This window comes from Sinocyclocheilus grahami, unplaced genomic scaffold (genome assembly GCF_001515645.1).
Source record: "Sinocyclocheilus grahami isolate Dianchi unplaced genomic scaffold, SAMN03320097.WGS_v1.1 scaffold524.1, whole genome shotgun sequence".
Lineage (NCBI taxonomy): Eukaryota > Metazoa > Chordata > Actinopteri > Cypriniformes > Cyprinidae > Sinocyclocheilus > Sinocyclocheilus grahami.
In genome coordinates this window covers 626,362-651,782 of record NW_015505703.1, presented here as the reverse complement: position 1 = coordinate 651,782, position 25,421 = coordinate 626,362, and the positions used below count along the sequence as shown (strand labels likewise).

General features: G+C 40.4%; 1 protein-coding gene across 1 annotated transcript in view; it reads right to left on the bottom strand.

Moving 5' to 3' along the window:
• Positions 1–25,421, bottom strand: part of LOC107555077 (E3 ubiquitin-protein ligase rnf213-alpha-like) — a 127,183-nt gene that overhangs the window by 37,442 nt on the left and 64,320 nt on the right. Inside the window, exons 15-37 of the mRNA XM_016237774.1 lie at positions 23,932–23,987; positions 23,444–23,603; positions 23,203–23,355; positions 21,018–21,140; positions 20,016–20,208; positions 19,737–19,910; positions 19,505–19,657; positions 18,798–19,411; positions 18,532–18,691; positions 18,220–18,437; positions 13,988–14,125; positions 8,941–9,105; positions 7,578–8,850; positions 7,217–7,395; positions 6,977–7,126; positions 3,287–6,892; positions 2,564–2,688; positions 2,369–2,464; positions 2,164–2,285; positions 1,962–2,084; positions 1,809–1,870; positions 1,522–1,675; positions 1,295–1,430 (exon numbers count right to left, since the gene is read on the bottom strand). Of these exons, the coding sequence (XP_016093260.1) occupies positions 1,295–1,430; positions 1,522–1,675; positions 1,809–1,870; positions 1,962–2,084; positions 2,164–2,285; positions 2,369–2,464; positions 2,564–2,688; positions 3,287–6,892; positions 6,977–7,126; positions 7,217–7,395; positions 7,578–8,850; positions 8,941–9,105; positions 13,988–14,125; positions 18,220–18,437; positions 18,532–18,691; positions 18,798–19,411; positions 19,505–19,657; positions 19,737–19,910; positions 20,016–20,208; positions 21,018–21,140; positions 23,203–23,355; positions 23,444–23,603; positions 23,932–23,987 (8,333 nt within the window). The remainder of the gene's footprint in view (positions 1–1,294; positions 1,431–1,521; positions 1,676–1,808; positions 1,871–1,961; positions 2,085–2,163; positions 2,286–2,368; positions 2,465–2,563; positions 2,689–3,286; positions 6,893–6,976; positions 7,127–7,216; positions 7,396–7,577; positions 8,851–8,940; positions 9,106–13,987; positions 14,126–18,219; positions 18,438–18,531; positions 18,692–18,797; positions 19,412–19,504; positions 19,658–19,736; positions 19,911–20,015; positions 20,209–21,017; positions 21,141–23,202; positions 23,356–23,443; positions 23,604–23,931; positions 23,988–25,421) is intronic.

Sequence of the window (25,421 nt, the reverse complement as noted above, 5' to 3'; positions counted from 1 at the left end):
TCTTTTCCTGATCATTTGGAATGAGGATAAAAAGACAAAAAACAAACAAACTTGCAACTAAGTTCAAACATCCACTCCATATATATTTTTTCCTGAATATTACTGATGAACTGATCAAAAAGTAGGCTACTGTTCACATGTGTTTTACTACTATATAGTATTGTAATATAGTAATAATTTAGTACTTTCTCCTATTTTATTGTTGGTTTCCTCTTTTCTGATCATTTGGAATGAGGATAAAAAGACAAAAAAAAAAAATGCGAATAAGTTTAAACATCAATTCAATATCTACTATTTCCTGAATATTATGAAATTCAAGACGGCCGCTCCTGATGACGTCATAATATGCAAATTAGATGAGTATATTTACACCCCACATAAACTTTTGGTCATGCCCAACATTTTTCTAATTTACAGTAGATCTCTATCTTTAAACCCTTTCAAGCCACAAGCTTTTGAAATCTTGATTTTCCAAAAAACCCTGGTGCCTAAAGGGTTAAAGACCCATCTCTTTAACCTGGCTTACACATAACACACTAACACATTTCTAATATACAAATCCGTTAAAGGATTTTTAGGCTGCATTAAATAGGACAACCGGAACCGGGAACACTTCCAATAACACACAATGTACTTGTTACATTGTAAGAAGAATGGCATCTGTGCTAATATTAGTCTGTTTCTTGTCTAATTCCAAGGTCAGCATAGCCACCAGATCCAGTCCGTATCAAGCCCAGATGGTGGATCAGCACCTTGAGATGACCTCTACAGCCCTGAATTTCAGCAGAGATCAGGACAACTAGATGAGCCCCAGAGACAGATCCCCAGTGAAGACCTTGTCTCCTAGACAGCTTTCGGGATAAGACCACGGAACCAGATGAGCCCTCTGCACAATCAAACTTTGCTGCAGCATGGATCAACCAGCTGGTTTGTCTGGAGGAGAACTGGCCCCCCGACTGAGCCTGGTTTCTCTCAAGGTTTTTTCCCCCCATTCTGTCACCAATGGAGTTTTGGTTCCTTGCTGCTGTCGCCTCTGGCTTGCTTAGTTGGGGACACCTAATTTCCAGCGATATTGTCGACTTGATTGCAAAGATACTATTTAAACTGAACTGAGCTGGACGATGATATCACTGAATTCAATGATGAACTGCCTTTAACTGAAAATTGAGCATTTACTATTGTCCTTTTGCATTGACACACTATTTTCCTATTTTGATACTGTAAAGCTGCTTTGACACAATCTCTATTGTTAAAAGCGCTATATAAATAAAGGTTGACTTGACTTGACACTTACCTAAAAGTCCCACCTTCTTGCAACGCATCAGTATTTAGTGCTTCCTTTGAGACCCAGCTCTTGGCAGAGATTGTGTTTTCTTCATGAGTCATCAACAGAAAATGAAGTCGCTTCTTTAAAGTTTTTAGAAATTCAGCTGGTAACATAAATACCTAAATATCAGTGATCCATTATAAGACAGTTAATGAAAGCTATAAAGAATAACAATAGAAACAGCGATCTCTCACCGTGTAGAGTCTGGTTGTCAGCCAAGAGCATTAGCAGAATCTCTACTCTCTTGGTGCTACGGGTGCTTGCCTCTGTCTGATCTCTTAGCATGCCAACTGCACTCTGAACACAGCTTCGCACTAGTGCTGTGGTGTCCAAAACATACTTCCAGCCCTGAAGAGCACAAGAAACACAAAAACATCTTCCCTTACTGAGTCTTCCTAGACATGTACTGAACTGAACAGGGTGGCAATAGTATCACAAAAATACTGAAAATATAGTGCTGTTGTTGAGGTTTGTGGCTCACAGTATTGTCTTCTAGCTCCATCTTTTCTTCTTCTTCCATGTACATCTCCTCAACCTCCATAGCTGCAAGCAATTAAAAATGATTTGAATTTTTTGAGAATGTGGATCATCCTTTTAAAAATATCTCAATATTTAAAAAATAAAATGACATCACCTTCAGGCTCATCTGCTTCCTCTTTAAACAACTGGCTAATGGTCAGACATTGCAAGGCTTTTATATCAGAGACAATATCTTTTGATCTTCTGAGGTCATCAATGTGGACTGATTTCCATGGCCCTTATTAAAGAAACTTTAGAGATGAGATTTTCGCTAAAACAAACAGTGCCGGTCACTGATGAAATCAAACTCGTCTTACCGCCATTAAACCCAATGTAGGAAGTTCCACCGTCCATTCTGGGTAGTTTAGTGATGAAGTACACAAAAACCTTTTGATTGTCCTCTTTTCTGAATTTGTTGATTTCATTGATAGAAGAATACCTGGAAATATATTTTAAGTTCAAATTACACTGCTTTGCATTTACTGAACAAGCAAAATATGCCACAAAACACATTTAACTCACTTTGCAGAAGCAATGACATTTAACCTTTGGGAGCCTTCATCAAAATCGGTTTGGATGATAAGTATCTTGTCCCCAGTAGTGTTTTCCAAATAGTTCCTGAATACAGAGAAAAAGGTTTCAATTAATTTAATTTAGAACAAATGTGCTTTTTTTGTTGTGATGTGACAAGATGTAATGATTTTGTGAGCACAATACTTGATTTTCTTGAGGAATGAGTGTTCCGTGTCAAATTGCTGAAGTGAGAGGAGCTCTATGTTTTGAACTACGTTCTGTAGCTGTTCAGTTTCTGCAGAGGTCAGAAGCCTTGAGAATGTAGTCACCTAAAGGATTAGAAAAAAGATTGCAAGCGTAGTGCACAAGTTGTTTCTTGCTAAGATTTAACTGTTATGAATTGCTCTAGAGCAGTGGTTCTAAAACGTTTTGTCTCAAAGGTCCCCCATTATCCAAGACAGTATTTAAAGGCCCCCCAATGTAGACTAAGATATTTCTAGTGCTTCTGCTGTAATGAAAAAGCTGCTTGGCTTCAACGTCTTTATTTAAATAAACTTGAAGTGGCAATATATTAAAATAACTAAGTAAAATAATTATAAATATGTAAAATCAATATGTATGATTTTTTTTAATAAATATGATAAATATGAATAAATATGATATATATATTACAGTTACATTGTGACTTAATTAGAAAAAAATCATTCAAGAAATTTCAATGACTTTTTAAAACTGTAACTGACTTTTTTATATAAGAATAAGGAATATGGTGCCAATTTGCATCTTGATTTTTAGCTGTTTTACCTTATTTTAAAGCTTGTTTTAAACCATCTATTGGAAGAATGGGCCCTTAGTCGGCTCTAGCCCCCGAATGAAAACCACTCTTCTAGAGTAATAATCAAAGTATTTAAAATACTATAGCTTTACCTCTGTGAAAAAGGCATGGCTAGGCCCTGCTTGCTGTGTGTGAGAAAGGATGAAGTCAGCAAGGGAACTGTGCTTCTGATCTTCAAAGTATACCCTTGACAAGTGCTCACTTTCTACATTGGAGAGCGAAGTGCAGTCCAGCCGAACCACAGCATCTGGTGTTGCACAGTTTAAAAGGATCAATTTAGCCTCATCTAAGATCACTTTTCTAGGATCTGAGAGCTCCTGCCCTTTGAGTTGCTCTGTAACTTGCAGTACAACAGATGCACAAGTGTCCGAGTGGTAGCCAATGAAAGCATCAGCTGGAAGGTAATGGCGTGCTTGGGGAGCAATTGAATGCTTGCCTCTAACAGAAATGAAGCATTGAACCCACTGTTCAAGCTTCTCAACAAGGTCATTTTGCTCACTCTTTAGTACAGTATTGAGGTCAAGATAATGTTTCTCCAATCTGTTGATCAATGGAATGGGAAACTGCTTGTACACAATGTCCTTCTCTTCAATGACAATGAGCCTGAAATCTCTGTGCACTCTGCATTTGACTCTGTGGGTTCCAAGACCCAAATCCACATATTTCTGACCTCCCAGGCTAACGTAATACTGGTTGAGGGCATCATACAAGCTTTCATACAAGTTCTGCAAGTTCAAAAGCACAACGGTTTGACCAGTTTCCATACAGATCTTGACACGGTTAATGTTGCGGCATATCTGAGTATACTCCTGATCTTTCGGAAAGCTTGAACCAAAGATAATCTCTGGTTGGTACTGGTCTGAAAAAAATGTTTGCTGAAGAATTTGAAGGGCTGCATAGTTTTTGGTAAGAACCAGAAGGTATCTGCATTCCTCATCTTGTCCAATGGCTGTGATGTTCTCTCTTACAAGCTCAATGGCACTGATAGTCTCAAGCTTGGGTTTGATATTTAGTCTGTTGGTGAAAACTGTGACCGCATCAACATTATCTTTGCCACTGAAGTTCCTCAGCACAGCCTTCACAATCTGCTCTGCACTAGGTTTCTGATCATTCGCTTTGGCAACGGCAAACATCATCTTTATCAAGCTGTAATAGTCTCGCAGGCCAAAAAACCCTTTTCCCTGTTTCTTACAGATGTTCAGGTAAGCACAGGCGAATGGCTGAAAGTAATCTCTCACCCTTTCAAGGATCATGGCATCCGAGGAACATATTCCTTTTGCACTCTCAATCAACTCCTTTTCATCAGGATCACCACGTGAAACAAATATCCCTCTATTCATTTTGGCTGGGTCCAAAGCCCAGTTCGAGATACCGATGAATCCCACCTTCTTGTGTGGTACCGGCTGATCATCTATGCATCCCTCTTCCAGCAAAGGATGTAAAGTTTTCAGAGGCATTTTCTGGGAATCCTCAGCCAAGCCTATCTCATCTAGAACTACCACTGAGACATACTCTGATAGATTCTTGCCTTCCTGAAAACGGGCACATTGCTTGAATGTATTGATGATACCATCTGGTGTTGAATGAGGACTGCACTGGAAGGAAACAAGATGAATCTGCTTTAGTTTTCTAAACAGATCAGAATGGGCTGCTTGGCCTTGCATGCCATCTGCAACCAGAGTTTTAGACAAGGACTTGGAGCTTCCAGGTTTTCCAACCAAAAAGAGAGGTATTCGTAATTCAATGCAAATCACCATCATGAAGACATTTTCCTTCAAGGCATTGTTTCGGGCAATGTTTTCACCCAGTGGAACACCACTCAGAAAAAGATCCTGAATAACTGAGATTTCTTGCATCACTTTCATTGGGGTGTAGGTCTCTGGAAGGTACCTGCACATTTTTTTTCTGTATTTCTCTTTTTCCTCCAAGCAAGCATGGTAACATACACCAACAGACATAATTAATGACCAAAGAATTGGGTTTCTTTCATCAGTATCCCTCTGATGTTGATCGTTTTTCTCTGCCCTCTGATTACTCTCAAACTGGTCAAGCTCTGAGAGTAATATTGGGTGATTTTTGTAGAACCAGCCAAAAACTTGCATGCAGCGCTCTACATCCCTCAGACTCACAAAACTACATTCATCCTGTCTTGTTCGCATATACTTCTGTGAGGCTGACAGAACATTTGTAATGGTTGTGATGTAGTCTGAATCAATGGAATGGGTTTCAGCTACCCTTTCGACTATTTGCTTGATGTACATTTTTTCAGTATGGTCATTGAGCTGTCCAAAGTCCCAAACTAGTGGAATCATACTAGGTGGTAAGGCCTGCACTCTGTACACTAGCTGGCGAAGTGGAATGGATCCAAGTTTTTGATCTGTTTCCTCAGCACGAACTCTGTATCCCAAACCAGCTGACTCCAATCTCTTGATCATTACATCTGTGTGTTTCCTGTATGGGTTGCAAGCGGCAATGATTTGCAAGCCAGTGTCACCTGTCAAATCCTGCCCCTCAGCAGTGTTGTCGCAAAGGATTTCCTTAATGCTGTTAATGGCCTCCGTTGTGTTTGCTTCATCAAAAAACAACACAGTGTCAAACCCATAATCCAGCTTGTTTCTTAATGCCATGGCCTCTGCTTCTCTCACTTTGGTGTAAATCATGTCTGAGCTTGTCCCTCCATGAACCTTGACTAGTTTCATGTTGTCAGTGTAAACTCCACTTCTGTGCATCTCACAAAGGAATTTGATTAGCCTGGTTTTCCCACATCCTGTCTCACCCATGATTATTACAGGAATCCCACAGCGGAAGCGCATGTGAATTGCCAACATTTTCAACATGTTATCTGTGGTGAGCTCATATGTTTCATCTGGGTCAAGAGGCCACTGTATTCCCAACACCCTGGAAAGTCTCTCAATTTTCTCCCATCTTGGGAGCTGGTCAAAATCAATATTAAAAGGAACTCTCTGTAGTTTGAGGCCCTCATAGAGCTCTCTGGTCATGATGTTCTGCTTGATCACTCTGTTTGTTGATGGATCAATCGCATCAATCCCATTCTGTGCATTTGGCTGAAGATGAAAGCCAATGAATGTCATGGACTCATGGTCATCATTGAAGAAAATATATGGATGTGGTTCTGACTCCCATCGTTTTCTTATCCTAAAGGGAGCCAGATCCTCTTCGTTGGCAGAAGAAAGGTCATTGTGCAGTCTCCCAGGACTCTGGTCAGAGATGCTAAGTGAAGGAGTGGCGAAATCCTTTGCCATGACAATCATGAAATCAACAACAACATTTTTGAATCCCAACAGAGTGTCCCCTATGAATGAAAAATCACAGAAGACCGATCTTTCACAATCCCAAAGCTGTAAGTTCAGGAACCAAGCGAAATTCCGCAACTCTGCCCAAGAGGGGTCTACAATGCCACAGTACACAAACAACATCTGCAGGCATTCAACATGAGTTCCCTCAATTCCTTGGTACACGAAAGCATCCAAATTGACACCATTGTAGAAACGATGCAGGTACTGATAAGGCCGTTGGTAGGCCTCACTCTGGAACTCTTGGTCATCCATTAGAGGATCATCACCCTGTTCTAATGATGGATCTTCCTGCATTCTCATTTCTAACTCAAGGACCTCTTTGGGTGGACGGCAGTAGACACTTGGAAACACATCCAAGAAGGCAGATGGAACTTTTGCACCCTAACATGAAGAGACAAATTAATTTATGAGGGATTTGTCTAATTAATGACAACAATTCCTAAGTGATTTAATGAGTTTACTTACAGCTCTTCGATCATTTTGGGATGTCCTAGGTCTTAGTATCTCGATGACATACAAGTGCTTATTACTGCTTTTCCACATGTTTCCTTCTGAGTCCATAAGGTATCCAAGGATCAGCAGCCTGAACAGAAATTCATGAAGTCCTTTCTTTACCTGTAAGTAAATAAACAATAATGAAAAACAGCATCAACATTTCTTTCCATTTCAAAAAATAAAAATAAAAAATCTAAATCAGGTAGCTACCATGGTGGTGACATCTAAATGATAGACTGAAAGCTTTTTCTTGGGGCTGTTGAGCAAGGACTGAAGGATGACATTTTCATCAACTCTTGGCTCAATTAATCTGATGCACTTCAGCTGTGAAGGCTTCTTTGTGATCTTCTTCAATTTCTCATACATTCGTTTAATGTATAGTGATTTTCCTAAAATGCACCACACAGATGTAATTTAGCATCTTACACTATTTGCAAAAATAAATATATTCATAAAAACAAAAAACAAAATCTTGTTTTTCTTTGTTTCTTGAAAGGGTACATTATTTAGCCAACACAAATTATGAAAACTAGCCAATTTTTAACTCCATTATTTGAATATATATACTCACCAACTCCTGATCTTTCTGAAGATACGATTCCCACACACTGTCTGTCTTTGAACACAGCAGCAGCACTGGATATATCAGCTGGTACTGTAAAATGCCTAACAAGGTATCGCTGAATACTGACTATTGGTTCTTGGGGAATTAAGTGCAATCTAAATTGACTAAAAGCTGAAGGAAGGTATGCATTTTCTCTGTTAGAGCTGCAGACCAACACAAGCCTGTAATCTTTTCTGCTCCGTGCATTTTGATGCTGAAAAAATTGCTCTACTTTGTAGCTGACTTCATAGGTAAGTTGGTCCACATAGAGCATTGTGTATATCTTCTTTCCCCTGTAGCCAGCAAAGAGACAGCGCCTGAGGAAAAGTTCCACTTCTTCATATGGAGTGGAAGCACTACAGAGGAGTACTTCATCATAGGTTGGTAGAGGCTCATTCTTGCTGCTCATATAAATTGAAATGCAAGCTATCAGAATTTCTTCAGGAGGGCAGATGATTAGATTTGGTCTTCCAGTAGCCATTCCATTTGGAAGTTCTCTTTGAATGTACTGTGTTCTCTCATCCTGTGAGGAATCACTCTTGTGTTCGCTGGGGCTGTTGGCCAAAATTTTAAGTAGATATCCAAGATTTCTGACATCAAGGGAGTCTGGCAGAAAATTGTTCATGTTCCGCATGTAAGCATTCCAAATCACATCTAGCTTTTTTGACCCAATAGCATCCCCCAACTGGCTTGTCAAGTCATCAAACAATAGGCATGGCTTCTCAATACTCACATTCTCCATCATACTGGATACTTCCATGAAAGTTTGAAAGTCTAAGTCATAATTTTGCTCAGGACCCTTCTTAATTACTTCATACTGAAGCCTGTGCCAAGCCTGTCTCAAACCTGAAGTGGTACAATTAGGTTTGATAAAGGAGAGCATCATAAGAACTTGATCTTCCATTGTAGCCACATTGCTCTGGGCGAGCTGATGGCACAGGTAGACTATCTGTTCTGCAGTGTAATAGTTTAGGAAATAATGCTGAGATCTCTGTTTGTCCATAAAATCTTTCCAGAAGCATAGGCAGCTCTCCATTTTCTTACAGACTTCCGGTAACTGTTCTGTGACATCACCTTCCACCATGATGACATTGACAACATTCCCTAAATTGAAGTCCATAATGATGCATGCTTCTTTACTATTACAGTTGATGTTTGCCTCCCAGTGTCTGAACAATGGATTTCCAGCGACAAACAAATCAATGAATACAGAGCCCAACCTCTGTACACTGGCAAAGACCTGGAAAAATGAAAGAAGTTAATTTGGGAATAATTACAACAGCCATGGTAAAACATAACAAAATAAAACATCTAAAAAGTAAAAAGTCACCTCTGAAAACTGATCGACTTCACACTGCCCCTGATCTCCTTTGCCAGACATTAGCATCAATTTATTCTGAAGATCTCTGAGGTCTTCCAGAGAATAGATACGCCTCTCACAGCCCTCATCATGCTCTTCCATAATATGTAGCTTCAGAATATCTTCTAAGCACAACTGAAAAAAGCAATATTGAAGGTTTGATATTTCTTAAGTAATATTTGCATCAATTGTGCCATTTAATAATGATAAAGATAACTAAAAATAAGCATTGAGCTATTGCAGAATGTCACTGCTCCTCAAGGAAACGGTATAACTATCTAGCTAAAACCAGCTTAAGTGGAAGCTGTGATTTGGAACCTATTAACTGGTTTTGTAGTTAGTTCAAGCTGGTTAATTAGGTTTGTAATTGCTGGATTATCAACTGGTGGGGACCTGAATGAGCTGGATGACCATTTTGGTCTTGCAACAAATCAGCTCCCATTTTTAAAATATCAGCACAACCACTTTCCAACTGATTTTTTTTCCTAGCAAAGATCTTGATCAAGATGACCAGGTCTCCACCAGATGATAGTCTATCTTGTCAATTGCCTGAAGTAGTTTGGAACCGGAAACCTGTGGCCATATTCACAAAATATCTTAAAGGTACAATATGTAAGATTTCCGTAATAAAATATCCAAAAACTACATGCACAGTGTTATATATTTTATGCAGTTGTGTATTTATGTTTTTCCAAAAGTTCCCAGGATTTGTAAATCCAGAGAAATTCCAATTTTAAAGAATGACCCTGGTCATTGTCGCCAATCAATGATGTAATATCCGCATATCCTCAGTTTCCGGTTGTAGAAACTATGGCAACACACAGACACAAATGCTGCTGTACAGTTAAACTAAATCCACTACGGCTGTCGCATATAAAATGCAAATTAAATGAAAAGTGTTGACCGCAGCATTACATTTATATTTGCTCAGTGTTGCGGCATGATTTTTTATGCGTTTTTACAGTGTTGTGCATTATAAACAATCACACACGCATCTGTTGAGCGTATGAATGCAATGGCCAATCAGAGGCGTTCAGATGAGTTTTTGTTCAGTTCACACGCTCGCTGACTGAATTCAGCTCTCACGCGAATTCTCTCATCATAAACAACAAAGTGCAGATGTGCATTAGCATATAGACGCTATTAGCATATAGCCCGTTAGCATCGCCAGCGTGGTTGCCGCTAATCTCGCTTACATTGCTAATACTCTATTCACACACATTACCATTGTTTTACTCACTGTTACTTGCTTTAATGGCGAGCCCAGAGAAAGGGATGACTTTTATTGACTCTCTGTACGTTCCAACCATTGACATGAGCGATGCATCGGTGGTTTGATCACTGTGGTGTGTTTTTTGAGTTTGAGCTCCGTCAAGATAATTCATTATCGTCTATTTTTTATCTTAAAATAAATTATATACACCATCATTTTCGTTTCTATAATGTGTGAATATATCCCCCATCGTATTCTACAACAAAAACAATCAGAGCGCCTTATCACTAGTTCTATTTTGATTTCCGAGTCCGCTATTAGCATATAGCCCGTTAGCATCGCCAGCGTGGTTGCCGCTAATCTCGCTTACATTGCTAATACTCTATTCACACACATTACCATTGTTTTACTCACTGTTACTTGCTTTAATGGCGAAATGACTGTCTACCTTTGAGTGCAGGTGAGGACACGTTTGAGCTGCATTCGGAGCTGGAGGCTGTGGAGAAGCAGATCCGCGACCTGGTGGAGAGGCAGACCCAGCTGAGAGAGCGGAGAGCCGCCAAGGCTTTCCCAGGCTGACGGTCACAAGTCCGAGGTAAGTATACAGCGCGCTGCTAACTCTCCCACCACCTCTACTCCGTGTGTTTTTCTTCACAGGGCCGGTGCACCCAAGACATTTGATCTTCCCAAATGTCCTTCACCGGGACACCACGGACCATATGTGCACCCGCAGCGAAAGACGCGAGCCAGGCCCAGGGCGACGACCTCTCCCCCTCCGGTTTTCGAGATCTCCACCCGGAACCGCTTCGCTCCCCTCCGCGAGACGGAACGCGACGCTGTGATCATCGGAGACTCCATCGTCCGGCACGTCCGTGCTACGTTAGTTGAAGGTAAAGTGCACACTCACTGTTTCCCTGGTGCTCGTGTTCTCTATGTTTCTGCGCAGATACCCGCGATCCTGAAGGGCGACAAGAGCACCGGAGCGGTTGTGTTTCACGCGGGGGTTAATGACACCAAGCTGCAGCAGACGGAGACACTGAAGAGGGACTTCGGGAGCCTGACATCGCCTGATAAGCTACCACTAAATATTGTAGAAACTTAATTTGCTGTAAAGTTGCTTTGCAACGATTTGTATCGTGAAAAGCGCTATACAAATAAACTTGAATTGAATTGAATCACTGGACTCAAGAGATTTATCTTTTTTTTCAAGGGTGACTAAATGATTATTATGAATGAAAGACACTGTTGTGATTGGCTGTTTGGACTTATTTGAATGCCGGAGCAGGAACAATGCACCTGCATACACAGTCAGGTTTAGGGTCTTCTGATACCTCTGATGGTTACCCCCTTTTTTCTCTTTATCTTGGTTTTGATTTACTCATGTAGATTTTTTGTTGTTTATTTGGTATGTATGCTTGTGTTTGAATATTGGTAGTTCTGTACATAGTTGTGTTCAAATGAAGACAACATAAGTTTACACTAAGGTTTTGCTGCTTAAGTATTTGAGTCATCAGCATGAAATGTTTCTACAACAATGGACCAATCAACTTAAAAAATTTGCTCGTGGCATGTACGGGTGTCACATCACCATGAACTTTGTCTGTGTCTTGCACTGTTTCCCGCTCCTTGTTTGTCGTCATGGTTTTTCATTTGATTATGTTCAGGTGTGTCTTGTTATCGTCACTACTTAAGTTATGTCCTCCTTGTGTTTCAATACCCTTGTCCAAATACCCACCAAATACGCACAACAGGAAGTCCCAGGTCTTAAAAACGCCAAAGCGCAGTGCCCTTAACGCACACTAAATCCGGAATGGTATTTGAGGCTTAGTGTATCCCATCATGCATCATGTTCTGGAAATAAATCGTGAGACTTTTTGGCGAGATCTCGCGAGAGGTCACGAAAACCTTTCCAATTTATGTTAAGTATTACATAATAATTAGATATTACTTATAATTGGTAGTAAAAGATTTGCACGTTTTATTGCTGCAAATGAGTAGTGGTAATACTTATTTTGTACAACATTTGCGACTGATTTTTTTAACTGAATTAGAAGCACCACAAAATTAAACTGTGTCATCAGTTATAGGGAATACTGAACAGACTTTTAGAAGTTGGTTTTAAAATGCGAAGTATTGAAAATTAAAATAAAGCTCTGTAAACTCTTGCATTTTCAAAACACTATAAGTGTGTCCCATCAGGTAATGATCTACACACACTTGTGGTCTTCATGCTCATTTGAACACTTGGACCAAATACAGGAAATACGTCATATAATTAGTAAAGTGGTCAAGTGCAAAGACCGCAAGTGCGAGTATTTGGACAAGGGGATTGTCGGGTCTGGTCTTTGTGTTGCTGTGTTTGGATTCCCCGTTCTTCAGTTGTATTTGCCCTCTTCGGATTATTGTTTTTGAATTATCTTCATCTTCATGCGTGTTACTAGGGGCATGCATAATCCAATCGAGAGAAAGACAGTTATTTCCTTTTTGAAGGAAAATAAAGTTGATATAGCTCTGCTTCAAGAGACTCATATGGAAGATGCAGAGCATGTGAAACTACAAAGAGACTGGGTTGGCAAGGTACTTTTTCATCTTTTACTTAATAGTAGGGGAGTATGCATTCCTACAGTATTTACAAAAAAATTGCCTTTTATATTGGAAACTTGTGTTAAGGTCAGGGGTGGGAGAAATGTTCTGATAAAAGGTTTACTTTTTGGACATTTTATTTCACTTATGTGCATATGCCTCTGAACCATCCTCCTGATTTTATGTCTAAAGTGTTTGTTCAGTTAGCAGAGTTTGCTTGTACACAGTCTGTAGTGACAGGGGATTTAAACTGCTTAATGGACCCACTTTTATATGAATTTCCTGCAGGCAGTTCTTCTAACAAAACAAACAAAAGTTAATAATGAGGCAAGCCTAGCTGTTTGGAAGCAAGATTTGGGTCTGTCAATTGATGTAGACTTGGACACAAATTTGGTATTATTTTGGCAATATATCAAATTTGAAATAGAACTAAAGAGCTACAGTTCAAACTTTTACATCGTCTCCAAATTACTCCATTATGCAGACATAAGTTTAACCCAAACTATTCTCCATATTGTCTAAAGTGCAAAGAAGAATAGGGTGACTTTGTTCACTGCACTTGGAAATGTGTACATATTAAAGCCTACTGAGTACATATTTGTAGGGGACTAAGTCTTATATTTAATAAAGGATGTGACATCAATCCACTTTATTTGTTGTTAGGTGTTGCATTTTGAACAGGAAGTTGTTTAATCTCCTTACTTATGCTGCTCGTAAGAGTATTGTTCTCAAATGGATCTCTGATTAAACCGGTGACAGTGTCGGAGTAGCATAAAGTAATATTTGATTTTCTTTCATTGGAATATATTACATACTGGTCAAAAGAGAAAATGGACATGTTTTATCAGACAAGGACTCATTTTTTCCAAGTATATAGGTCCCAGGATTTCAGGTACCTTTTTGCAAAACCTTGGCAGGTCAACATGAACCTTTAAATTAATATTTCTTTTTAAAGTTGTGGTTTATGTTGGAATGTACTTGTGGAATTTATCTGTAGTCATTGTTCTGTTTCTTCTATTGTTTTGTTATGTTAAAATAAAGCATTAAAAGCAAAAAAAACAACAACAAAAAACAGTTAGCATTTTCCAAAGTAAACCTACCACTTCAAACTGGTTTTAATCGACAATCCAGTCCATGTTATCAAATACACATATGTATTTAAAAATGTCTGTGTGCATCATCTGTGCTACATCTATTTAAACTCAAACAGTAATGACAAACCTTCTTTTGATTTTGTGCACTGATAATGTAGATGCCTTTTGTGTTGATAGCCGATGCCAGAGATAGAGATGACAGCTCCACTGACCCATGACTCTCCTTGACTGTTTTCAACCATTCTATGTGTCTTGCAGAGTCACACTGAAACAGAGAAAATGTTGGTGAACAAGAAAATTGTCTCCGGTTACGTATGTAACCATGGTTCCCTGAGTAGGAAACGTGACACTGTGTCCTCTAGGGGTCACTATGGGGGACGCCTCATTGTGACCCGTGTCTGCAGCATACATTCAAAAAACACCAACAACATGTTGGCCGGCGACAGCCCATGATGTCACTACCGGTGTGACTATAGTATAAATAGGCACCGGGAAAACACATCATCCACTTCTTCATCTGAAGCTTGCGTTCGAAGCATGGCAGGAAACCTAGAGACGTTCCCTTTCAAGGGAACTTTAAACTGCGCCCACTACTTTGAACTGTGTAGTACTAGCATGCGAACTTACCACAGTGTGGATTTTAGAAAGTGTACAAAATACTTCACGTGCACACTTACCATAACATGGATTTAAAAATACTGTTCTAAGGGGCCCTCGTGGCACTCTGAAAGAGCAGCCCATAGATGGAAATGGTGCATCCCAAAAACACTATGTTTGAGAAGCCATCAACTCGATCTAAGGTATAATGAGTGGCTAGTAGTAAATCTCTAGCTGAGGGAGCAAACACCCAGCTCTCAATCGAGAGGGGGCTCGACCTACAGCATGTTCCAATGCTGGAACAGCTAGCAGTAATTTACCTAGCTGAGGGAGCACAACACCCAGCTCTCAACGAGAGGGGGCTCGACCTACAGCATGATCGTTATAAATCAGAAGGGTAAGTGTACTGCAAGCTAGCCAAAAACTCAGAGAGGCAGAGGAAGGGCCTAGTTCGCCTGATGCTGCTGGTTCCAGGTGCTCTGGAAAAACAGAGAACTCAACTCTCACGTGAGAGGAGAACTCCGAATTCAGAAAAGGAGTAGCGTGCTCATAGGCAACCCTTTGATAAAGGGGAGCACTGCTAAACACTACCACGAGAACAGCCCACAGAGCGAGGAATCCAACTCCTCAGCAAGGGAGAGAATTCAAACGCTCGAAAGACAGCACCATGCTCACAATAACCCTCAATGGTGAGGGGAGTGATGCTTCAAAAGTATGTCAACAGAGCCCAAGGTACCGGGGTCTAAGCCAACTCAGAGAAAGGGAACGAGGTTAATAACGTGTAACCCTTACCATACAGGATTTCAGAAAGTGCGCAGAGTCTAGCATGCACACTTACCACTATGTGGATTTTTAGAAAGTGCGCAAAGTGCTCAGTGTGCACACTTGACAATAACCCTCAATGGTGAGGGGAGTGATGCTTCAAAAGTATGTCAACAGAGCCCAAGGTACCGGGGTCTAAGCCAACTCAGAGAAAGGGAACGAGGTTAATAACGTGTAACCCTTACCATACAGGATTTCAGAAAGTGCGCAGAGTCTAGCATGCACACTTACCACCATGTGGATTTCAGAAAGTGCACAAAGCTTAGCGTGTGCACTTACCATAGCATGGATTAAAGAGCTTCCCAAGCATCTGTTCACAGATACCTAGAAGTGTTGAACCAAACGGGAGAGGCAAACTCAAATACAACCCTCTAAGGTGAGGGGAGCACAGCATTACACAAGAAGGTTCTCGCAAATGCCACCTATACTTTCCGCTCGATGCCTCAGCAAGAGGGGATATCTTGGTGACCAGGAAGCCCCTCAGGGCGACCTAGATATGGCGTACGAGACAGGGCAGCCTGAAAGCATAAGCCCAAACCGGACATCGAGGAGATTTTGCAGTGCCGTGCCGGGGGCCTGATGATCAAGAAGGCTCCCGCAGAAGCCTGTGACCTGGCCGCATGATCCAGGAAGCATGAAGCCGAAACCAGGGCTATCATACCAGCTGGATACAACATCGACGAGTGAGGAAAACACTGCAAGTCGAGCACCCAGTTTCTGAATCCAGCAGAGGGGGGTGCTCACCGAGGACCTACCCTAGAAAAGGACAGAAACACACAGGTCCCGGAAAACACTGCAAAGAAGGCTCGCAGATGGATTATACACACAACCACCAGCGCATTATATATATATATATATATATATATATATATATATATTAGAAATGGATCGTACTCACCCACCATGGTTCCCGCGCAGAAGCCCCGTTCAAGAAGCGACCCGAGGAAGCCTCTAGTTCAGACCATCAGTAACCAACCAAATATCATAGGTCCAGCATAGGAGACTGTAATGCAGGAAGTTCCTACCTAACCTCGGTCAGGTGGAGAGATGGTGGTTATAGGGGAATTAGGAAGGGGAAGAGATAAGGGCAAATGTAAGACCCCCGAAGGAAATGAGTAGATACTCAAGTATCACTCTGATCCGGACAAAAGTGCTGACGCCTTGTCTGGATCACATCCCTTAGGTCTTGCCTACCTCCCTTTGACCCGTGATTCCTCCTACCCCTACCCACAGATGGGGGAGGAGCGTGAGCCGTGACACTAGCCTTCTGTGCCCGTCTCTGATCCTCAGACCGAGGTGGGCCAGGACCCCTGTGTTGTTCGGGCTCAGACCTGGACCTTCGTGGAGCACCGCCATCATGTGCAACGAAGCGACAGCCTGACCTGCTGCTGCGTATGCCCTGCCATTCAAGCGAGATGTATCCTGAAGGGACTTAGATGGTCAGGAGGGAGTCTTAAGAGAGAATGTCTCACCATAGAGAGAAAGCTAGCCAGCGTCTCTTCTTCGGGGGCATCTTCTCATAGCCGTTTTCGCGTATCTCCTCGATGTTGGCATAACTCGTATGCTGGAATCGATGGATGCGTGAGAGAATGTCTCACCATAGAGAGAAAGCTAGCCAGCGTCTCTTCTTCGGGGGCATCTTCTCATAGCCGTTTTCGCGTATCTCCTCGATGTTGGCATAACTCGTATGCTGGAATCGATGGATGCGTGAGTAAAATGGCCTCTTCCATTCCTTCTCGATCTCTGTATGGAGATCAGGAAGAAAGGAAGGCTCACCTGAGCTGGAGGGTTATGGGCAGCAAGATAGTGCTCATCGAGACGACCTCTCGACGTCACTTTCTTGGCCCGCTTCCATGGCAAGTCAAGCCTCGCAGTGGCACGATCCATAACTTCCAAAACTCATCATACACAGGGCAGGAGGATTGGGAAGGCTCAGCCTCAGCTTATTTGCCCTCCTCAGACATCTCCTGCTCTTCCTGGGTCGAACTCAGCAGAGCACTGGCCCCTGGATCAGACGATGTTAAATGAAATAACATCATCCTTCAGCGGCTCACTCTCGTCCACAGCCAATGAGCGCGAGGGGGAAAGCCCCTCTTTAATCTCATCGGCCAGATCCACCTGCGATCCCCACAAGCTCATTCTCCACGATCTCTGTATGGAGATCAGGAAGAAAGGAAGGCTCACCTGAGCTGGAGGGTTATGAGCAGAGAGATAACTGCCTCAGCAGCGGCGGGTCCTGAACCGCGGGGAGCCGATGGCTGCCCTTCTTTCCTCGAAAAGAGAGACAAACGAGAGCAGAGCTTTTTCATTGGAAAACGCTCGCAGTGAACGCAGATTGCCCCCTCCAGGACATCGCGTGCGTGCTCCTCGCCCAAAATCGTGTGTGTCAATAACTGCCCCAGCTGCGGCGGGCCCTGAACGGCGGGGAGCCGATGGCTGCCCTTCTTTCCTCGAAAAGAGAGACAAACGAGAGCAGAGCTTTTTCATTGGAAAACGCTCGCAGTGAACGCAGATTGCCCCCTCCAGGACATCGCGTGCGTGCTCCTCGCCCAAAATCGTGTGTGTCATCAGATGTCAAATAACGACGATACGGATGCACACATCCTCTAAACGCCTTGCTAGTGCTCACCACAATGAAGGAATAAAGGTCGCTCTTACCACGGAAATGCACGCTTCAAACAAAATGGTCAGTGAAGACGAAGAAGATGATGATGTGTTCTCCCGGTGCCTATTTATACTATAGTCGCACTGGTAGTGACGTCATGGGTTGTCGCCGGCCAACGTGTTGTTGGTGTTTTTTGAATATATGCTTCAGACACGGGTTACGATGAGGCATCCCCCATAGCGACCCCTAGAGGACACAGTTCGAAGTTCCCTTGAAAGGGAACCTATTTTCTTCTTCATTCATTCATTCATTCATTCATTGATTCATACTCTTACCAATTTCTTTGGGAGGTTGGGATCATTGTTAAGTGCCTTCCATAGTTTCTTCAGCATTTCTTTAAAGTGCTTGAAGCCAGCATCTGGCTTCAAATCATAGAGCATTGAGGAGTAGCCCCGAACTGCATCATGAAAACAGGCCACACGATCCACATCCAAATCATTCTCTCCGGCAGAGATGGAAGCCAAATCCACAAAGACTTTCAACTCATTTATGTCTGAAGGTGTAAAAAGGAATACATTTTTTTTATAAAACAGCATAAGAATGAAAGAAATCACATTCAATAACCAGAACAAACACCTATTATTTACCTTCAAGAGCCTCTTTAACCCAAATAACAAAATTCTTTCTGAGGCCAAGCTCTTTAAGGCACAGTCTACGGGACTCTGTGATGTCCACAAGCACAGTTTTTGCCTGCATCAACTCATTGTCTATGCTGTCAAGACGCTCCTGTTTAAAATCCAAGTGTGTCTGAAGGGTAGAAAGCCTCATGGGTTTACCACGTCTTATTTATTTTTTTATTGAAATGCATTTATCTGACAGTAGGAAACATAATGTCAAAAATTAGATGACTTACAGTAACAAGCAACTTCTCCAAAACTTGAAAGTCTCCTTGTAGTCCGAGTGTTTGTTTGACCATCATGACCACCTGAGCTGCCTCTACTGCCAGATGGAGCTCATGGTACTGCTCGATCTGTTGGATTCGTGTCTGGACCCAGCGTTGGTCATCATTGCGATTCAGTTTGCATATAATTGCAACTTCTACTTCCAGTTCATCATATTTTCCCTGGTAGGCTTTGAATGTTACATCAACTTCTTCAAACGTTATGCTACCATCTTTAAGCCTTGTGTATATGTTTTTGTAGGCATCATAACATGGTTCAAATATTTCACTATAAAGATCTTCGAGTGTGATAACCAATTCCTCCTCTGAAGGAATAATTCCATCATCTTTAGCATTCTCTACAAACAAAGTTGTCTGTTTCACCCAACACGTTTTGAAAATGTAGCTGTCTTTATAGCTGTTTAGAACCTCTGCCATTGATCGAACATCATCTTCAAGGTCAAAGTAGGTGACTACTCCCGACATTTCAGAGGGGATCTGATTTAATGAATGAACTTCCATAAACTCGTCCAGGTACATCTCATCAATGTAAATTTTCTGCTTTTCTTCCAACCCTTCAAAATCAACTGTAAAACAGAACAAATTTAGTATTAAAATCTCGGTATAAAAGTGAGTTATTATTGTCAGGTGTTAAGTAGATACTGTAGCATATACTCTACCCATCACATGCTCTTGCAGATTGCGGCACATTGTTATGAGAGCATTTACCAATGCTCTCTCATGACCAATAGCCTTCACCTCCTCTTGTCTAGACTGAAGAAGTCTCCTCGTGGCAATGGTGTCCTTGTATTGTTCATTTTCACAAAAACAGTCTGTAAAAACAGTAGAGTAATGACTCCTCATATTATAGTATGGTAAATGGGGCAAACCTCATGTGTGAGATATTTTTACCTAAATTAAGCAGCTCAAAGAAAGCACTCCTCTTTTGCAGTATGTGATTGAGTAGCTTTATCGTTATTTTTCCTGTTATGACTTGATTTAAAATGTTTGCGAATAATGAGGTTGCCATGGCAAATTTCTCTTTAGCCTCGTTAGTAAGCTGATCGATCAGTTTTTCATCAGCACCTGCAGAGCAAAAAATATATATATATGAGACTCTTTCTTCTGTATAAAAAAAGGCTGTAAACTCACAACACAGCAATGCCATGCAGAGGAAACCCATATAATTACCATGAAGCTGAAAGATATTCTTAGCTGCAGTCCAGCCCAGAAGATGTTTGAGAACAACTTCTTCTTCCTGCAGATAGGTTCCCGTGTCATCTTTTGGCCAGGACTTTAGGATGATGGTAGATACAAGCTTTCCAAATTTCCAGTTAATCCGCAATTTATTGAATCTCTCAAAAAGTTTTCCCTCAGATTTAGTCTGTTCAAAAGATCTGTACAGTAAGTGTCTTCCCATATTCAATCCCACACACACACACAAGACACTATAACAACTGTTTTCAGTCATTTAACTTGGAAAAATTAATACAAAAACCATGAAGACCATTGATTAATGTATTGCAGAAACACTGCTCATCACCCAATGAATGGTAAACTCATTACTTTCAGTCCCTGTGCTATAACTTCAAGGATTAGTTCACTCCAAAAAATTATGTCATCAAAACATTTCAAACCTCAACACACACACACGCCCATCTCTAATCAGGGCCCTTGGAATCATCCTAACCTTCCCCCCATTACATCAACCCTGACCTTGACCCTAAAACCAAGTCTTAACCCTCAAACAGCCCTTTAAATGGGGGCCAAAAAGTGACGACTGGCCAAAATGTCCTCACTTTAGACTCTTGGTCTTCACTCTGATGGTTAAACTCAAACTGGTTCTCACAAAGATAGTTGTACAACCGCACACACACACACACACACACACACACACACATACAAATAATACAAACATTATCCAAAATTTCTCCTGTTGCACACCACAGAAGTGAGCTTAGAATGACACGAGGGTGAGTAAATTATAACATTATTTTAATTTTTAACGAACTATTTCTTTAAATATTTCAAGCCAGCATGCATTCACTAAATTCTGTAGGTACAAAAAGGAAAATAATCCTCAACCTGGACTAGACTTCGGTTCAAATACCATTTTATTAAATTTTATAATGAATATTTATATAAAGCTGCATGACTCATGATGTCAGTGAGAATGAAGTGAAAGACCTTTACCTGGCATATTGTGGTAACAGCCTGGAGAGCACACTTCTCTACACTATCCACCAAATAAGGCTGGCAGCCATTAAGTTTCCCAATCTTTGAGCAATAAACCTCAATTTGATCGAGATGATCTTCCTAAAGAGAGTAAAAAACAAAAACAAAGAGAGTCCCATAATTACAAATATACAGTACAAAGAAACACTTTGAAATATCAAAGTTTTCAGTAGTCCAGGTTAAATGTCTAGTCACATTTATTGAAGTTGATAAATGTGCTTTTGCTTAAGACATTCTGTCTTAAGTGCGTTTGAAGTGTACTGGGAGTTTGTACGGTAGCTTTGTTTCCATCTAAAGTTGTGAATTTAACTTGTGTGAAAAATTGGAATATCGCATAAAACAAAATAATATTACATAACCTAAATATAACATAAAATAATAATATCATTGCGAATAAAGCATTGTTTCCATTCCATATGTTCAAGTGAATAAGTCACTTCCTGGGAAAATGGTACAAAGTATCAATAATAAAAATGGAAGCTGCTGCAACCAAAGCCACTGTGGCTCTTTTTCCCTACAGACGAAACAACCACATCAATCTACACTCCATACACCATAATGGTAAAGCAATAAACTGGTTTTTAACATCTTTGCAAATTTATGAAAAATAAAAAACTTAAATGATTCCATTGCATAAGTATTCATACCCTTATCTGGGACAGTTGAAATTTAGCTCAGGAGCATTCATATTGCATGTAGATGTTATCATGCTGTGGGGCTGTTTTTCAGTGGCAGGGACCGAGGGACTCGTCAGAGTAGAAGATAAGTTCAAAGCACCAAAATATTGAGTTAGCCTTAATGAAAACCCAGTCCAGAGCATTCAGAACCTCAGACTGGGCAGAAGGATCACCTTCCAACAGGACAATGAACCTAAGCGCACAGCAAGAGTGGCTTATAGACAACTCTGTGAATGTCCTTGAGTGGCCCAGCCAGAGCATGAGCTTGAACTCAATCAAATAATTGTGGAGAAACTTGAAAATGTGCATTTGCTCCCATCCAACCTGACAGAGCTTGAGAGGTGAAGAGGTGAGGAGAAGAATGGCAGATAATTGCCAAATGATGATGATCAAAGTTTGTCGTATTAAACTAAAAAGACTTGAGACTGTAAAGGTGCTTCAGTGAAATATTTAGTTAAGGGTATGAATACGTATGCAATGTACTTATTTCAGTTTTTTTATTTTTAATAAATTTACGAAGTTGTGACAATTCTGCTTTTGCTTTGTCAGTATGGTGCATGGAGTGCAGATTGATGTGGAAAAAAACTGTAATTTAAAGCAGTTTAACATAAGGCAGCAACATAACAAAATGTGAAAAAATGAATGGGGTATGAATACTTTCGCAAGGCATTGTAAATAAAATGTATTGATTCTTGTTGGTAACTTTCCAATTGACAACATAATTACGCCATTGCATGCTCGTCGTTTCTTTCACGCTTTGTTATGAAGTGATATACAGTCTGCCACCAGATTTGCGCTTGCAATTGAAGAGTGTTCGCTACGAGCGCAGTATCACGGCTGACAGGATAGGAAAGTTTGTTTTTCTGAGGTGAGAGACCTCATTTTCTAACAAGTTATCAAAATAATGTTAAACTAGTGACACAGACATATAACGTGACAAGATCTCATCTAACCGCAGATTAGGACTGTGCGATATTGAAGAAAAATGCGATATGCGATACATTATTTAATAATGCGATATTCGATATACGATATGATAGGCCTATTACTTTAAGTGTGTGAAATCAATTTAAATCATATTTAAAAATATAAAAAATATGCTCCATCTGAAGGCCAGAGGGCACAGAAGAAAGAAAGAAAATGCACATCATTCCAGGAAGTCCCTGTCTCTGTTGCTGAATAAACAGAAATTTGAACTGCTTTCCTTTCATTGATTCAACATGACTAATAAACACACGACTACGACAATATATGGTTTATGAGTTCTTACTATTATAATTATCATAATAAAGCTTTTTTTTTAAAAATCACCATCCTGAATAAGCTATTTCACACAAAAGTGAATGTTTACATACAGTGCACAAGACAAAATAGCAGTATGATTGGTGTTCATATTTTAAGGCAAAATATTTTATTTAGTACTGCATATATAAACTTATGACCTCAACTGTACTTGTTCTGTTTACCTCAATCTCTTTTGTGAAGCTGACAGCCGACATATAGCTACTGTCTAAAAGTCTGCCTTTGAAAGTTTGTCTGATCCATGTCCTCACAGATTTCTTGGCCTCATTGAGTAACACAAGAGTCTTCTCAGGAAAAGTGTCAGCTTGTTGTCTCGCCTTAAGGTTGAACAAATATTTAGACATATGGAGTCAATTCTACTGGCTTTAATGAGCTATTTAAAACAAAAATTGCAGAATGGAATACCTGGGCAAATCCTGACACGGAGGCCACTAGGTTCATGCAAGCAACAGGAATATCAGTGAAATTTTGTGCATGACTGTAGTAATGAATTCTTTTGCAGATCTTCTCTAGAAGTTTACATGTTGCTTGTACACACTGAATGCCATAATCCTCACTGGGACAACTAAAACAGCAATGAAAGCCAGTTAACCATTGCACAGTGGAAGGCTTACTAAATTTGTTCTGAAATGATTTTCCTCTCCTAAAAAAGGGGTCTTGTTATATCTGCAAAACAGAATATTTTGTATTCATCCTATATCCGACTTGCAAAAATGTATAGCCCTTCCTGAGAAAATGTTTTGCAGATACAAGCCAATGGAGATGAGATCAACATAAACGTATACTTTAGCCTACAAAAGTCATGCAATAACACCTGAATGTATTCTAAAATAGAAAGCATTTCAAATGGAAATTAATAAATTTTTCCTAAAATTTTAGTGGAAGAACTTTACCTGTATCGTTGTTCGAGCAAGTTACTTTGAATGTATGCCAGAGTATCCGCTACACTCTAAGATAAAATAATAATGATAATTAAATCTACATAGCCCAAACAGATGCATTTTTCTCAATTACAGTTTCTTTTGTTTGTCTAATAATGCGATATTCGATATACGATATGATAGGCCTATTACTTTAAGTGTGTGAAATCAATTTAAATCATATTTAAAAATATAAAAAATATGCTCCATCTGAAGGCCAGAGGGCACAGAAGAAAGAAAGAAAATGCACATCATTCCAGGAAGTCCCTGTCTCTGTTGCTGAATAAACAGAAATTTGAACTGCTTTCCTTTCATTGATTCAACATGACTAATAAACACACGACTACGACAATATATGGTTTATGAGTTCTTACTATTATAATTATCATAATAAAGTATATTTATAATGCAGTGCTAATCGACACATATCACGAAGAAGCCACATCGTCTCACGGATGGATTTTATTTCAAACACTCGACTGACATTATAAAGTGAGTTTGGAGTAAAAACATTATATTAAATGTTGTCTTTTGTTGGACAAGATGTTCATAAATGCTTCTTATGTTTGGCGCTTGTTGCTTTTTCAAATGCACGTTATAAGCGATTCAAACTCACAGTGCTTTCAGATGGAGCATTATTTACTAATGATCACAGAGCTGTACTTCACTGACAAGCTGCGCATAACAGCCTTCCCTATTTCATAATCGCACTAAACCAGACAATTTAATTGTGATTTTGATTCGATTTTCGATTAATTGTGTAGCCCCACTTAAGACATAACCGACTGTGTTTACATGAATACTTGTCAAGACAGGCATTTTGACATAACTCTGTGTATTTGACCGTTCGAGTGTAATAAGGCGCAGAAGAAAACTGAAGCAATCACACGCTATCCGAGAGACGGTTTGTGTGCACGCTTCAGGTGTGTGTCAGACAAAGAGTTGTTTTCTGCAACTTATTGCACTTAAAGGGATAGTTCACCCAAAAATGAAAATTTGATGTTTATCTGCTTACCCCCAGGGCATCCAAGATGTAGGTGACTTTGTTTCTTCAGTAGAACACATATGATGATTTTTAACTCCAACTGTTGCTGTCCATCAGTCGTATAATGCATGGCAATTGTAAAAAAATCTATGAGAGTAAAAAAAACATGCACAGACAAATCCAAATGAAACCCTGCGGCTCGTGACGACACATTGATATCCTAAGACACGAAACGATTGGTTTGTGCCAGAAACCGAACAGTATTTATATAATTTTTTTACCTCCACTACTCCACTACGTCCAACTGTCTTTGGGCATGTGCACGGCATCCGGTGCGTGAGGTGTGTACGTGCTCTGGCGTAGTTTATGTTAAATGGATGTGTTGATTTCCAGCCCGAAGAGCAATCAACCATAACTTCAGGCGAGCAGGCTCAGAAGTTGGGAATACGTGGAAAGTCACCACTCCCGAATGAGTTCG